The following is a 16002-nucleotide window of genomic DNA, read 5'->3' on the forward strand; positions in this document are numbered from 1 at the left end:
CATATAAGACAACACTGCTCAGTTGCTCCGAGCATTTTAGCGCAGTGAACGGCGACTTAATTGCATTTATACCGAGTGCAGTGCAAAGAAAGTGCGCGTATATAATATTAATTTAAGGAGCTGCTTATCAATTACATCCATGCATACGACTATCAGACATATGAGCACACATACAAGTTAAGGGCCTACCACACTGAATCGGACGCAAAAGTAAGCAACTTCTCCGCAAATTGTTTATGTTTATACTCGCATCTGTGTGCGTACGTGCGTGTACATGTGTGTGTGATGCGTGTGTAAATAAACAGAGCCCGGCTCTTGGCTGTCAGCACTGACTAATTTGAATACCAGCCCATTGGACATCCCCAAAAAAGGGGGCTGTTCATTAACTTGCAGGCTACCTATGTTTTTTGTGTTCTTTGTGCGGTTTTTTTTTATTAGACGCTTTCATTTCAACCCGACGCCAGACAGCAAAAGTTGTTTCACCCATACATTCAGATCTATTAATGTATGTATGCAGGCATCTAACTCGCTGTGTATGCTTGTGTTTATTGGTGTGTGTGTGTGTAGCTCAAAAGTTCTTGCAGCTTGTAAAAATCGATAATATGCACAGCCCGCAGCGTCGCCGCTGCCGCTTGTTTACTTTATGCTTCGTCTGCGATTTGCAGCCCCTGCTCCGCTCCTGCGCTCTGCACCCTTGCACACACACACACACATACACACACGCACAGCAGTCATACACGGATACACATGCTCGCACGTACACACACACACACACAGGCGAAAGTAAGAGGCAAATATGAAAAACTATGATTTAAGCTGAGCTCAATTTGACACTTGCCGCACGCTCTCTCGCTCTCACCTGCTCACCCACTATCACCCACCTCCCTCGCTCTCACGTTCACATAAGGAGCGATCGCGAGCATAGGAGAAAATCAATGCCCAAAAATGAAGCAAAACGAAATGGAAAGTAATTCACTTGCATTTTTATATATTCATAATTTTAGCTGATTCTTCATTTATGTTCTGCTTCTTCACCGTTTTTTTTTTATACATATATTTTAATTATGCTTTATTTTTTACACAATGAACAAATATTGAGGTTTCTTTGGTTTTTTTTTTGCTTTTATTGAAAAAGAAAACAAATACAGTTAATCCAATTAACGCAAAATGCAAAGAGTGTAGCGTACAGAATGAAACCGAATTTTGCATACGCTGCAAAAATGTAAAAAAAAAAATAATAATAATAATAATAATAATGATAAATAATGAAATGAACTATGAAAAGTGAAAATTAATTTTATAAAATAATAAAAAAAAGTTTTTATTATTTTTGTTTTATTTTTTTATTTTCTGACAGATATAAAATGGTTGAATTTAAAAAAAAAGAATTTAAAAAAATAATAAAATTAATAAGTTTGTTAAAATTCGTAAGTAAATAAACTTTCTTTTATGTATTTTTAATTTTTATTATTATTATTATTATTTTTTTTTAATTTTTAATAATTAAATATATGTATGTGTTTTTGAAATATATATTTTCGCACATTTTGTTTGCTATTTAATGACTTTGTGAAACTCCTACTACTGTAGACTTTCTCGCTGGCGCTAGAGCTCCCGCCGAGTCGTGCTGGTCGCAGTTCAGCTTAGGGTATCAGCTGGGTCAATTGAGTTAATGCTTCGCTTAGGCCCGCACTTTGGTAGCGGAATGTGGAATGCATTGCATTTGGCATTGCCAGAGTCGCGCTTCAGTTTGTCGAGTCGAGCGCTTGGGTCGAGACGTCTCAGTGAACGGTGAACGGTCGGTCAGCGGGCATCGGGCACGGGATATTTGAATTTTTGTTTTATTTTTTTTTTTATTTGTTTAAACTCATTTGAATAATCTCGGAAGTCCGTTGGCTGTTGCGATGCACTAACACACAGAATGCCAATTGCAGCGTTAAATTTAGCCAAAAATGTCATCGCTGGAGCCACCGAAGCGACCCACATTGCATTTAGCTGCAGACGTTGCTGGAACGGGAACGGGAACGGGAACGGGAACGGGAACTGGAACTGGGTCGGGAGCTGGAGCTGAGATTATGTCGCCAGCTACGACTCCTTCGGCGGGCTTCCTGCCGGATATGCCGCAATGGAAGAAGGACCTGATACAGCGCCGCAAAACGAATGTGGCTCGAACCAATGCCGCCGCCAGCTCACCCACCTCAGCGGTCCCAACAGCTGATGGCAGTTGTGCGGCTTTCACTGAACCCGCAGGTGAGTTCAAGCATGTCAGGTGCTTAACCTGAGTTTTAGCTTCAGCTATATATAGATATACATAGTGTATATATATTTATATAATAGACTTTAAAATCTTTTGACTTTACAGCAGTTTATGCCAGATCATATAGATTGTATCTGGATATATTTAGTTCAAATTTTTATGCTAGACTTGAAAAGGACTTCATTCAGTTTGCTTTAAATTGATTTATTTTCATATCTAATTATGATGTTGGGTATATTTCAAGTATCGCCAGAATTAATAGTCATGCCAGGTATATCCCGACGGTTCCAAAAACTTGACAAAACAAACATTCAATGAAACCAATGGTACCCCTCTCGTATTATCATACCTGGAAAATTAAAGCTGAAATCAAGTTTAATAATAACAATAATTAGAAATAATACAGAGAAACAGATAAATATATATATTCAATTGGCTTTTGATTTTCTGTAATTGAAGACGATTCGTGAGTTCAGAGGAAAAAACATGTAGAAAAAGCAAAACAAATTGTAGGTATCGATATCGATTCATGAAATCGCAAATGTGCTGAATGTGGCAATAGACAGTTGCAATGCCATATGTATATACATATGTATGTATGTATATGCATAATGTGCATTATATCCATATCAATATCTCTGTATAGTATGTGAGATGTGTAAGCTTGCAATCGGCTCTGCAGCTGAGGTGTATAATTAGCCACGTTAATACGTTGAACTGATTAAAAAATGAAATTATATTTATTGCAAGCTGTTTGCCTGGGTCGATGTTATTCCACCTGTGAATATCAAAAGTCCCCACAGGCACACACATGCCCAATTGGTTTCGCCATTGTGAGTAATCGTTTATCGATAACAATTGCGGTGACAACAGCGAGGTCTGTTTCGAAATCCTTGATTCATTAGAAAATGACGAACAATCAAATCAGCGGCTATTATTTCAATAGATGCACCTGTTACGACACATGAATTAGTTGGATACAGGGTATAATGCCGTCTGGCATACCCCGTTGTGTAACATCCATTTGCTACCACAACAAGTAGAGTAACCGATAGTCGAACATGGTAAACTGAAGAAATATATTCTTGTATATACATATTGTATAGCTCTACAGGGTATACATGGATACAGGCGTATACCCTGTAATAGAGAATATGCTACAATCTACTAGGACTAATTTAATGTCCTGTAGGTCAAGACAAGCTAACACATTTTATAGGTAAATTTTATTTTATAGGTATATACAGGGTATCAACTAGTCGAACATACTCTAAATGAGTCGTTCTGGGTATTATAGTGTCTAACACATCTACACGTTATCAGTCCCCGTTAAGCTCTATGCCACCATGCAGGGTATAACGCCTAGTCGTGCCCACCCCCACTGTCAATGACTACCCAAACTCGTATTTGCTTGTACCTGCTCTTATCGAATGTTATCAATTGTTAATTGAACTAGAAGTCAAAGCAAGCCATTGATCGTTAGTCACAAATGTAGGAAATAGCCTCTATAACATATTGTATACATTTCATTCCATAGTTTTTAGTATTTTGAATTTGTCATCAATTTAGATTTTCGTTTTATGGCCAAATCAATTGCAGATTCAGGTGCAACTGACGGCAGTGCAGCCGCAGCCTCAGCCGCAATACCAACAACAACAACAACAACATTAACTAGTCAACAACAGCAGCAGCATGTGAAACGAAATGTAAGCCAAACATACCAGCAAGCAGCAGCATTTAAGACTTCACCAACAACAGAGGAAAAGTCTGAGAAATGTTTTATTGGAAGTGGAGGTCATCAGACGCTTCCAGCAGAAACAACAGCAAAAGCAACAACAGCAGCAGCAGCCCAAAGTACACAAGGCAAAGACTTAGCCACGGCCTTTTCAGCCGAAACGGCAGCATCAGCAGCAGCAGCCGCACAGCCACCAATACCAAAGCAGCGATCAAGTTTATTCAACACAAGAAGTCAATCAACTGGCAAGGAGCAAGAAGAGATTCTAAATTTGGATGCCAGAGAGCGCGAAAGAGAGCGCGAGCGAGCGAGCGGAGAGCGTGACGCTGAGGTGAATAGCGCTGCTGTTGGCATGGCATATGCGAGCGGGCGCTCTGGTGAAGTTGAAACTGGCACAGCGACAACTGGAGCATTAACAGCAAAAGGCAGCAACAATAACGGCAGCGGTGGCAGCGGCGCAAATGTGAAACAAACGACAGCAACAACCTCGACTTCGTCGTCGTCAGCAAATCAGTTGCAAACGAAATGCAAACCAGGCCAGAGCGTTGCTGAAGCAGCGCTACATAATTTTAGCAACACTTCGCCAATTATAATTGATAAAAATTGTAAAACGAAAATATCCGATAAATTGCAGAGCAACAAGTTCATTAAAAATCAACAGCAGCAACAACAACAACAACAACAGTACCAGCAATTGGAACGCCAAACGGCCGCGTCGCCCACAAAAGTAGCGGTAAAAACGACAATGGTCGCCATGCAAGAAATGAAAAAGACAACCACACAAAATGGCCAACAGCGTCATCATCATCATCATCAACATCATCATCATCACCATCAGCAGCAGCAACAACAGCTGCATTTAAAGAGCGCCGACGCCGATCTGGACGTCGGCGTTAGTGCGTTGCCAACGCTCTTGGATACCGTCGATCAAACTGAGGAATTCAGCTATGGTCCCGGCATTGTGTCCAAGCTGCGCTGCCGCTATCTAAATCTAGCCCTTCGCTGCGAGTCACGCCAGCAGAGCCAAAAGCAGCGACTGCAGCGCTCCACCAGCCTCAATACGCTGCTCGATCGCAATGACGACGACGTCGAGGATGATCAGCATCATCATCATCATCATCCGCAGCAACAGCAAGTGAGCAGCGATGCAGGCACAGTCAATGCTGCAGTCAATGTGAATGTAACGCGCAGCGCTGCAGCGCCCCCCATACTAAGCGCCAAGCCAGCGAGCAGCAGCGGTTACATTAAAAGCGTGAATGTCTTGCATCAACAGCAGCAGCTGCGCCAGCAGCAACACCAGCTGCAGCAACAGCAGCAGCGGACGACGCAGGAGCAACAGTCAGTGCAGTCGCCGACGCCGACGTCGCCGCTTAACGGTAACGGGCTGCGTTCGCGTCACTTTAAGCGCGGCAACGAAGTAATGAAACGCGCTCGCTCTGTCGAAGCGCTGCTCTGCGAGAAGTCGCCTTGGAATACGCAGCGCGCCAGCTATCAGGCATCGAGTGTGGTTAACAGTAGCGCTATGGCAGCTGCTATCACTGGATCGGGCAGCGCTGCAGCGGGCGTTGGAGTTGGAGCCACAATCACTGCCCCCGGCACGCCTACCTGCGTCACCATCGAGGATAAGATTCACAATGCTCGCGAGCGACTGCACAGCGGCACCGACGCCACACCACCCAAGCGTCTGACCTCCATCATCGATGACACCGAACGTCCGCCTCCGGACCTGGTCAAGCAGACCCTCAAGATGTTTGAGGCGAGCGCCAACCGCCGACCGCGCACCACCCAGCGCAGCAACGGCGTCGGCGGCGTTGCCAGCAAAGTGGCCAACTACAAGTCCATCATCAAGGAACAGAAGCCACCAAGCATCGGCGGCATCAAGCGGGATGGCGTCGCCGCCGCGAGCGCAACACCGTCGACTGGAGCTGGTTTCGCTGCGTCGACGCCCAAGCAGCGCGTTGCCAGTGCTGTCGTTCCAGACATTATACCCAGGCAGCTGGAAACCTACGATTCGCCTGTGACGAACATCAGCAAAATGCTGGAACGCATACACTTGGAAAGCTCATCGCCGGCGTCGACGGCGACGGCGGGAACGACAGCGCAGCCAGAGTCTGGCGCTGGGGTGGTTGCGGGCGGCAGCAATCAGCGCTTAGTCAGCGATCAGCAGCGCACGCAGGCAGCAACTGACGAGGCCGACGATGGTGACAACGACGGCGGCAGCAGAGGCGAAGCGAACGACGAAGGCAACGAAAATGACGTCGACGACGCCAACGACGATGACAACGGCGACGGCGACGTAGCAGCAACAGCTGAGGCTGAATTTGACGGCGACGATGTTTGCAATGGCGATAAGTTAACAGCAGCGGCGTCGACGGCAGCGCAGCAGCTGGATGAAGCAGGAGGCGTTGGCGGCAGCGCCCAGCGTTCATTTGCTGTCGCCTTGCAAGAGAACGCACACGCTTCCAGCACGAGTTCCAGTAGTCGAAAGCTTCCGCAACGTAGAAGCGATAACAGTGAATCCACAGCAGCTGCAGCGGCAGCAGCATCAGCAGCAGCACCAGCAACAACAACAACGAAACAAATTGGTGTCATCAGGCCGCTGCTGAATAATTCGAGCACCAGTTCCGGATGCGGTACGCCGCTGACCAGTCGCGAGATTGAGAAGAATCGCATTAATGAGATGAAAAAGTCAACAGCATTGGCTGCAGATGCAGCTGCCGCCGCCGCCGCAGCAGCAGCAGCAACTAGTCTGGATACCGTGATAAATACAAACAGCAAGGATGGCTGCGAAACGGACGCAGCGAGCAGCGGCATTTCGCCCATTTGGCCGTTGCGCAAGCGTCGTCAGCCGACAGGTGGCGCCAATGGAAGCAGCGGCGTAGGCAGCAGCTCCCATGCGGACAACAACACCTCCATGGTGTTCAACTTTTCGAAGAGCACCAAGGAGGTGCCAGATTATATTGAAAGCGATGTTGTGATCTACAGACGTAAACGGGAATTGCCAAAGGTGAGTAACACAGCACACAATCCCACCACACCCCGTTACGTTGGCCTAGACAGCTGTTTGCTATTGCTTTCATTGCTTATCAGCAAACCACTACTTCCTCTCCCTCGCACCCACACATGCACACATACACAAAGGCCAGTGCTGCCCAGCTATGCCTGGAATGCGGCGCCGTTGCGCATTATTCATGCTTATTTTCTGTATGAATTATATTTCTTCTTAATCTTTGCAAGCCCCCTTGCACACACTCACAAACACACATACGGACTCACATTTGCACGCACACAGACTTGGCTTAACAAGGCCCCCAATACATGCATACATATACAATTTTTGTTTGTGGCTTGTACTTTTCGCTTGCCATATAAACAAATGCGAAACAAAGCGCCCACCAACAGAGAGCGAGAGAGTCAAAAGAAGCGAGTGAGAGAGCATGGAAGATCGTGCGCATTTTGGAAAGTTCAGCAATAGCAACAAAATATTATGAATGTCAGAACACTGTTTTGCGCTTCCATTGAAAGCTAAACAGTAAATGTCACATCAAGCGAATCCTGTTGTCTACGAAACAGTTTTAATTTCAACTAGAGATGACAGCGTGTTAATTTTGCACACGAAATGTGTGTACCTTTTATGATTCAATTCTGAGAACATGTAGATTAAGTCTTTGTTAAACGACTTTCAATTTGTTAAAAAAAAAACCTATCACAAGAAATCATGAGGTTTGCCAGATCTAGTTTCAATGTTAAATATCATATTGAATCATCTGAAATTCAATTCCTTATATGAGTGTATACATGTGCATATGCATACATACATACATGTGTGAGTGTAATACGCGTGACGCAGACGCGGCTTTCCGAGTGACCTTCTAAATGTTCAAGAGTGATGCGCACCCCATGTGAGAGAGGCCGCATTGCCGTCGTCTGAGCTTTCTCAAGCTTGACTTCTGAGCAGGGAGCGTCATGGAAATTGCTCAGATGTGCTTAACAGTGTTCGATAAATTGCAAATTATGCAAATGTTGTGTTGATCAATTTCCAAGCATGTAAGAATACATCATATATCCATACAGTGAGTGTGTGTATTCCAGACTCTTTGTTTAACACTGTTGCTGCTGCTGCTGCGATTGGCAAATTCTTCCTCTTGTTGCCTGCGATTGCATTGCAAAAACCCGTTCTTGTACATACAAACATACACATATGTATGTGTATGTATGCATATGTACCTATGTATACACATATTACGATATTTCTTCATTTGTTCTTTGCTTCCTGCTACACACTCAAACATACATGCATGCACATGTGCATGTACATATACATAAATATACGCATACATACATACATGCATATGTATGGGCTAAAGCAGACAAAGATATATTATGACTTATGAAGGAGAGCATTGAACGAGCGGAGCGCATGTTGAAGCTCTTTGGTGTTGTGGTGAGTTGCTGTTGCAAGATGTGGATTCAGGGGGGGAGGGAGGTGTGCAGGGCACTTTGGCTTACACAGCTGTTTCTGAACGCAGCTGTGTTGAATATAAGTGCTCTGCTCAACACAAAGCCGCCTGCTCTGCTCTCTCTCTGTCTCTCTGCCTATTACGCGCTCCCACTCTACCTTTCATGTGCAAAACAAGCGCTCGCTCTTTCGCGCTTGCTATTGACAATAGTAAACCCGTTTTTGTGCCGCTCTGAACTCAATTTTGTCAATTCTTTTTTGACGTTCAATTCTGGTTGCTTTTGCTTTATGCCTTATGTTGTTCTTGTTATGTTTGTTGTTGCGTTGTTGATGTCTGTATGTATGCATGTAGTTCTTGTTGGTCTCTTTATGTATTCATGTATATACATACATACATATACTCGTATATACATACATACATATGTATTCATGTGCCTTTTTTTTTGTTATCTGTGCCTGAAGTTTATTATCTCTTGTTTGGTATACATATGTGCATATATATACATACATACATATGTGTGCATGTATGGTCCGTCCATTAGGCTCTGGCGAGAAATGGGACAGCTGTGATTCAGAGCAAACGATATCGGCCTCGAAACAACTCTACTCCCTTCCATCGCTCTTTTCCTATCTCTCCCTGTCTCTTTCTCCCTCGGGCTATCTACAAACTGAGCTTTTAAGATATTTCATTTGATTCGAACTTTTCGTTAATTTTCACTTTCTAGCCAAATGAACCGGGCTTCGTATTATTGGGCGACCTTTCGGTGGAGACATCGACAGACACGGACTACGATGATTACTCCATGTGCCCGCCGTCGCCCTGCGATGTGGAGTTCGAGAATGCGAATATTGTGATCGACGGCAAGTCCAGCATACGACAGAAACCCAAAGATTCATCGGTGAGTATAAACAGCCGCCCGCTCCCACCCCACACATTCACCTTCACCTTCAAATGTACATCCGTATGTATAGACATGCGGAAATGCATTTTATTTCATACAGTCAATTATAGTATGTATGCCTCTTCGTGACTAATACATCCATATGTACATATGTATGTATGCACACATACACATACATATATTATAGGACGTAAAACTACTGTTAGTACGTAAGGCATGACTAACAGTTCAACACTCACCAAAATACTTGAGTATTTTCTGATTGTGCAGGTTCTTTTTTTGGTTTTTTGTTTGGCAAGGATAAGATAAGATTATTTTTGTTGTACACAGTGTGCGTGCGCGTGCGTGTGTGTGTGAGGGCTACTAATATTAATTGTAACGAAGTCGGCGACTCTATTTTTTTTATGATTGAAGATTCTGTCGCATTGTAATGAAAACCGAGTGTTATCGCATATCAAATCAATTTGTAGAGTATTATAGTATAAATTAATGGAAACCGCGTCAAATCAGATAAAACTTGTTGTTGCTTTTTTTCTTTGTTTTTTTTTAATAAAATTATTAAGAAATCGAAGAACTAATTGATAATTTTTGATCATTTTGCAAATTGAGCATCTCCTAACTGTTCGCCGTGCACTTAAGCGTGCTTTCACTGTACTAGATTTATCAATTTGTGGTAATCTGCCGCTTGTTCTCCTTTTATATATATATACATATATTTAAATTGCTGCAGCATATTGGCCTTAATTTCACTTTCGTTTAGGTTTTAATCGCTTTAAAAAAAATAAAAAGCAACAAACAAACAAACTGATGCAAAACAATTAACAGCAATTATTTCTTAAAGCTCATGGGGTCAGTGTTTTATTTATTTTATTTTTACCTTTTTTTTTATAAAATTTCCTTTTGTGATTTTTGTTTTCCTATTGTTGAAAATGTTGTTTTGCTCGCTTATTGTATTAAGGGCATAAAGAAGCTTACGAAAATTTACTTGAGCCACTTTCATTTGCTTTGTTGTTGTTTATCATTTTTATGCTTTGCTTTTCGATACGCTCATCTCCAGCAGCAGAGGCAGCGATACAAGAGAGCGGAAAGAGCATTAGTAGAAATGTTAGCTGTAGATTATACATTGTTTACATGCTATTAGCGCTGTTAACATGCTGTTAAACTATAATGTTAGTTGTAGCGCTTAACAGCTGAGAGGATATTTCTCTAAATGAGCGGCAAGTGAAAGCCAGGAAGTGAGAGAGTAAGAGCAAGAGAGCATTTAATGATTATTATTATTATGTATATATTTGATTAGCAGTCAAGTCCGTTAATGCCCAGATAAGAAAGTGAAACTGAATAGTCTTGCATAAGTATATGTATGTTAGGGTATCTCAGCTGCGACTACAAGCAGCATAAACTATTCTAACTAGTTTTATTGTTATTGTTGATTTTTTTTGTCTTTTTTTTTTCATTTCCTTGTTGCGTTATCATATTTATTTATTTGTGCCGTCGCTATTAATCAAAATGCATTAAAAGTGGCTTTTGTTGGGGATCTCTCTGTAGGGGTGAAGCGTGACAGTGTGCCTGGGGGCAGAGGGGGGGAGTTTAGGTAGGCTAGGGCTTGAGTGCGTTTCATCAATGTGACAGATATCAGATATGTATACATATGTATGTACATGCATACATACATAAACACACCCACATTTATACATTTATAATTTTACATTTAACTTATGTATATACAAGATATACTAAAATTTTTGCTGTTTTTACAGTTCCGCGTACAATTTAACGATACGTTAACTTCAACGTTTGAATATCCCTCCGAGGCATCACAAACCGTTGACGATCAGCCGTATGCCGATCCCTACGGTAATGTGACCAAGCATCATCAGCTGTTCTACGAGGAGCATCTACGCATGCAGCATCAGCAGCAACAGCAGCAGCAGCAGCAGCAACAGCATCATCATGTAACAGTTGATGAGATAATTGAGCTTCCGACAGCATCCACAACATCCTCGACGTCGCATAAAACGTCGGCGACCAGCGCAATGCTGGGGAATTTACCATTAGGTGAGTGTGGCAACCCTGTCATGTACATACACCCTAATACATACATACATACATACATATGCACACATATATAGTTATAGATATAAATGCGTGTGTATGTATGCGTGTGCATGCTTACCAAGAGCCGCAACTGTCTCTCTCTCTCTCTCTCTCTCTCTCTGTGTCTTTGTCAATCTCTGTCTCTGTCTCTCTCACTCTATCTTTACCTTTGTTCTGTGTCTATATATATACACACACTTGTATGTATGTATATTTATATATACATACGTATATAGATCTGTCTTAGTCGTAGTGCTGAGCTATTGAGTTTTAACACTTTTTATTGGCGCCATCTGTGCGGGGGATTCAAATTGACAGCCATCAATATACACATTAACACGTTCTCTTACACACGCACGCAGCATCCTGTTATAGCATACTCACCACACCTACTCATACTCAACGCACACTTGACCACGCATACGATCCAATTGCATATGCATGCCTGCTGATTACAGCAACAGCAAGAACAGCAAAAACAACAACATATTTCTGCACTTTACAGAAAAGGCCACTGTTACAGTTAACATAGCGATTGCCGCTAACTGCAATTCAACTAGCATGTCTTCTAGGGACTGCTGTCTAGGTCATGCCAGGGCTGCATGCTGCTGCTGGCAATTGGCGCTGCCACCTGGCCGGCAGCTGCTCAAAAGATTCCGAAAACTAATTCAGCTCTTCAGGTGGGTGTTGTGCACTTACGTTGAGCTACTCAAGCAGTCAGGCACACCCTTACAACCACGCCCAACTATCTAGCTATCTCTAGTTACCGCCCCACTGCAGCCCCAACTATGCCCCTTGCACCATATACACAGCATCAGCTGTTAGGCTTTCTATTTAAGGATCACACATATTTGCAGATTACCCAAGTTTAGGGAGGGGTATTATCTTGCAACAGTCTCAACCACAGCCAATGGACGCTCAGCAGCCGCATCAGCAGCAGCAGCAGCAACAACAACAACACCAACAACAACAACAACAACAGCAGCAGCAGCAGCACCAGCCACAACTACAACGTCGTAGACCTTCGGTTCTGTTAAAGCCGCAGTATGCATGCTTTCTGCAAAATGAAGCAGTGCCTCCTGTAACACATCTGGCTAAGCGCAAAGCTGCCTCATTCTCGCATGCCGCCAAGCCGCAGCTCCATCTGCAACTGCAACTGCAACAGCAACAGCTGCAGAGTAAATATACCAAACACATTCTAATAGCAACAACAGCAAGAACACCAACAACGATAACAACGACGACGTCAACAACAACAACAACAACTGCCTGCAGCTATGGAAGTTGCTTGAGTCGCCGTCGCGCCAGTCTGCCCTTAGCTAACCACAACCTAACGACGTCATCCCCGTCGTCAATTTCGTCGTCGTCGTCGTCGTCGGCGTCATCGTCGTCGTCTTCGCTAGCGCTACCCAACGCATCCAACGCCCTGCTGCAGGCTCGCATTCCAGGCAACACGCTCTACTATGTCTAAACAGTCTTTGCTCTCCGCTCCATCCTGTCTCTTGTGAAACGTAGGCAAACTCAAGCTTTTTATTTGTACTCGTTGTGTAAGCCCTGCTCCAATGTCCTTCGTCCTGTGCACACGCTGCTCGCAATGGTTGTGGCCCAGACCCGATTCCAGTACGGTTCAGGATACATGTTTTATACTTAACCAGCTTATCCACTTATCCAGCCCCATTACCGGTTACCAATTGGTTAAAACGTAACGAGCTGCCGCGCTATGGTTGTGGCCCAGATCCCATCGCCTCAAATTCGTTGTATAGATTTTGTGTACAGATAGACCCAGCTGCAATTCGTTGTCTCTTCACTCGCTACTCGTTGCTCGTACCTCCTGGGGAGCCTGTTTGAACATCCATCTGGATCTAACTGTATTACACAACTCACTCCGCTACTCGTTTTGGTTGTGGCTCAGATCCTTGTACATGTAGTAGTAGTCCTTGTCCAGCTCCTGCTTTGGCTAAATCACAAACTTACATGTTAATCGTTATTCGTGTCTCGTTACTCGCTCGGTCAGCTCCATATAAATCTTCTCGATTTGTGCTGCCCTTACGTTTACTCGCTTGTTCGACCTAGCTAAACGTTACTTGTTACTCCTTACTGTGGTAAAGGCCCTGTCTCCGCAATCCTTTAAAGCATACGCGCATAGTCCGTTGTCTAACTACTGCCTACTCGCTATTTCTCATAGATTACTTAACCTTCCCTAAGCACTTCCCTCAGTCTGTTATGCAGATATAACGAGTTACCTGCCTTGGAGTCCCTTGACTCGTTATAGTTGCTAACTAGTGCACCGTTATTCCTGCTTATCACTGTAATATACCGTCTACTTAACTAAATGTTTTCATTTCCCAAAACTGTTTCACTAACATCTACAATATTTCAAAGATGTGGCAGCACTGAATAAACATAACATATGCATTAAGTTGGCTGCAGCACACATAATTCGAATTTAACTCACATCCATGTATATATAACACTAATAACTGCCTGGCACTTCTCGTATAACTCTACAATATCTATATATATATATATATATATAAATAATATTAACTTTATTTAAACAAGAATTCCGTTATTTTTTTCTATCCCCCTCTCACTCACTCACACTCTCTTTCCCTCTCTTGTGTTTTACTAATTTCTTTTGCAGATATTATTTAAAATTAATAACATAATACTTACAAATAATATCTAAAATAATAATACTACAAAAATGCATACATGTATGTGTACATACGTATATGTATATGTATAAAAAGAACACTTAAAATTAAATTAAAAAAAAAAAAAGTGAGGCGACCAAACCAGGCAGGTGCAGGTGCAAAGCAACGTCTCTTCCTCTCGCACTCTCACGCTCTCGCTCGCACACTGAAGCGCTGCTGTCAGCCTGACAACAATAACAATCAAAACAACAACAACAACAACAACATCGGCAACAGCAACAACAACAACCTTTTCACGGTGTTGGCTAACGCAGAACTGAAGCCTATTAAAACCAAAAAAAAAAAAACAAACAAAAACTAAACTTATCGCCAATTCATATTAATCTCCTAAGGTAACTAACCTCAATTGAAAACACACTCACACAGTCACAGTCACACGCACACGCACATTCACACTGACACTCACTTTGAAATTTGTTTCACTTTAATTTGCACATTATGCAACACTGGTTCACATATTCTGCTACTAAATCAATTAATTCGGCTTTAGTTAGTAATTAATCGTTGAGCTGAGAAAACCAATTCCATTTGGATTAATCGATCTCTCAATTACAGGCTCTACAGCTTTGGGCTTTTACACTCCCGTCAAGGCGTCGCCCATGGACAGCTTGTTTCAGCTGGGCGTGACCCGCTCACCCAGCGCTGTTGCCACAAACGGCGGCAGCAGCAGCAACAACAACAGCAGCAGCAGCAGCAGCTTCAACGGCAACGGCAACGGCAGCATTGTGGGCATTAGCGAGGGGCTGCTCAAGGATGGTGAAAACGGCGAGAGCGGTGTCAAGGATGCAAAGGATGCGGCCGGAGCAGATGACGATGTTGATGACTTTCTAACAGCGGGCGGCATTGTCTATAGCGAAGGCACTCAGAAAACTGATTTATTGTACTGAAACACCGAAGCGAACTGAAGCGTGTCCCCCCGCACTCCGTTTTCGGCCCTGATACTGAAAAAATTTGAGAAAATGAAAATACGTATATATATACATAGATATTATTTATAAGTCGTAGGCCTAAAATTCGTTTGCGAAAAGCAAAATCAGTTTTTTTTTTATATATACATATATGTATACATATATTGTCTGAAATATACAAGCATATTATATATATATGTAAACAAAATGCTATATTATATATATATATATATATTATTGTAAATGTATCTTTGGCACTGAGCAACCGTTATTTTATTATTATTATTATGATTTTTTTTTTTTTGGCAAGTCTATTTGTATTTTGTATTCGATTAATATTTTTTTTTTCTAGTACGTCTCTTTACATATATATATATAATATAATGATATGTTTACTTCTGATTGTGTACTTTAAAAAGGAAACAAAAAATGATAAAAAAAAAAAATAATATATATTGTAAACACCGAGGTTGAGCCACAGGTAATTAACAACCACATCAAGCCCCTTTGTGGAGTATTAATAAACCATAAGCATTAAGAAAAAAAAAAAAACAAGCAAAAAATAAAACAAAAAAGTAAAAAAGCTAAATTGTTTCTCATCAAATTTCGAGACTTTAAAAAAAAAACGGCTTCATTTGAAAAAAAAAAAAAAAAAATTAAAAAATTGTATACATTTGCCTCATCATTATTACAAGACCACCTTAGCGACTATTTAATATTTTTTACAATTGTATTCCATACGAAAGCAAAAACAACATATAAACAAGTAAATATACATGTATGTCAAATAAACGAAAAAATAAAGAGTAACGATTGCAAAGAAATTCAAATTAAAAATTCAAATTTCAACAGTTTTTCTCTGTTCATGTGGCAACACCGGCCGGGCTGTCAGATGTCGCTTATGCTGGATATCGAATGCATACGATAACA

General features: G+C 42.2%; 1 protein-coding gene across 7 annotated transcripts; it reads left to right on the forward strand.

The window, feature by feature from the left end:
• The first annotated feature begins 10 nt into the window (after positions 1-10).
• Positions 11-15337, forward strand: bif (protein phosphatase 1-binding protein bifocal). 7 transcript variants are annotated; one of them, XM_089264523.1, is made up of 8 exons: positions 11-210; positions 1935-2009; positions 2040-2250; positions 3857-6999; positions 9177-9350; positions 11111-11408; positions 12305-12958; positions 14092-14413. In XM_089264523.1, exons 2-7 carry the CDS (start codon positions 1953-1955, stop codon positions 12916-12918), a joined length of 4497 nt encoding a protein of 1498 aa, XP_089120649.1. In that variant the 5' UTR covers positions 11-210; positions 1935-1952; the 3' UTR covers positions 12919-12958; positions 14092-14413. The 7 variants fall into 7 exon arrangements, with proteins under 7 accessions (XP_089120649.1, XP_089120648.1, XP_089120646.1 ...); XM_089264522.1 differs by lacking the exon at positions 14092-14413 and adding an exon at positions 14720-14828 and having other exon boundaries at positions 1935-2250; XM_089264520.1 differs by having other exon boundaries at positions 1935-2250.
• Positions 15338-16002: the final 665 nt, after the last annotated feature.

This window comes from Drosophila navojoa, chromosome X (genome assembly GCF_054131105.1).
Source record: "Drosophila navojoa isolate 15081-1374.11 chromosome X, UAZ_NAV_1.0, whole genome shotgun sequence".
NCBI lineage: Eukaryota > Metazoa > Arthropoda > Insecta > Diptera > Drosophilidae > Drosophila > Drosophila navojoa.

What these genes read in the sequence shown, in the direction of transcription:
- bif (XM_089264522.1), top strand. Translation starts at nt 1,953, where the DNA reads ATGTCATCGCTGGAGCCACCGAAGCGACCCACATTGCATTTAGCTGCA. An exon ending in GGCTTTCACTGAACCCGCAG is followed by an intron (nt 2,251 to 3,856) that starts GTGAGTTCAAGC and finishes AATCAATTGCAG; the next exon opens with ATTCAGGTGCAACTGACGGC. An exon ending in AGAAACCCAAAGATTCATCG is followed by an intron (nt 9,351 to 11,110) that starts GTGAGTATAAAC and finishes CTGTTTTTACAG; the next exon opens with TTCCGCGTACAATTTAACGA.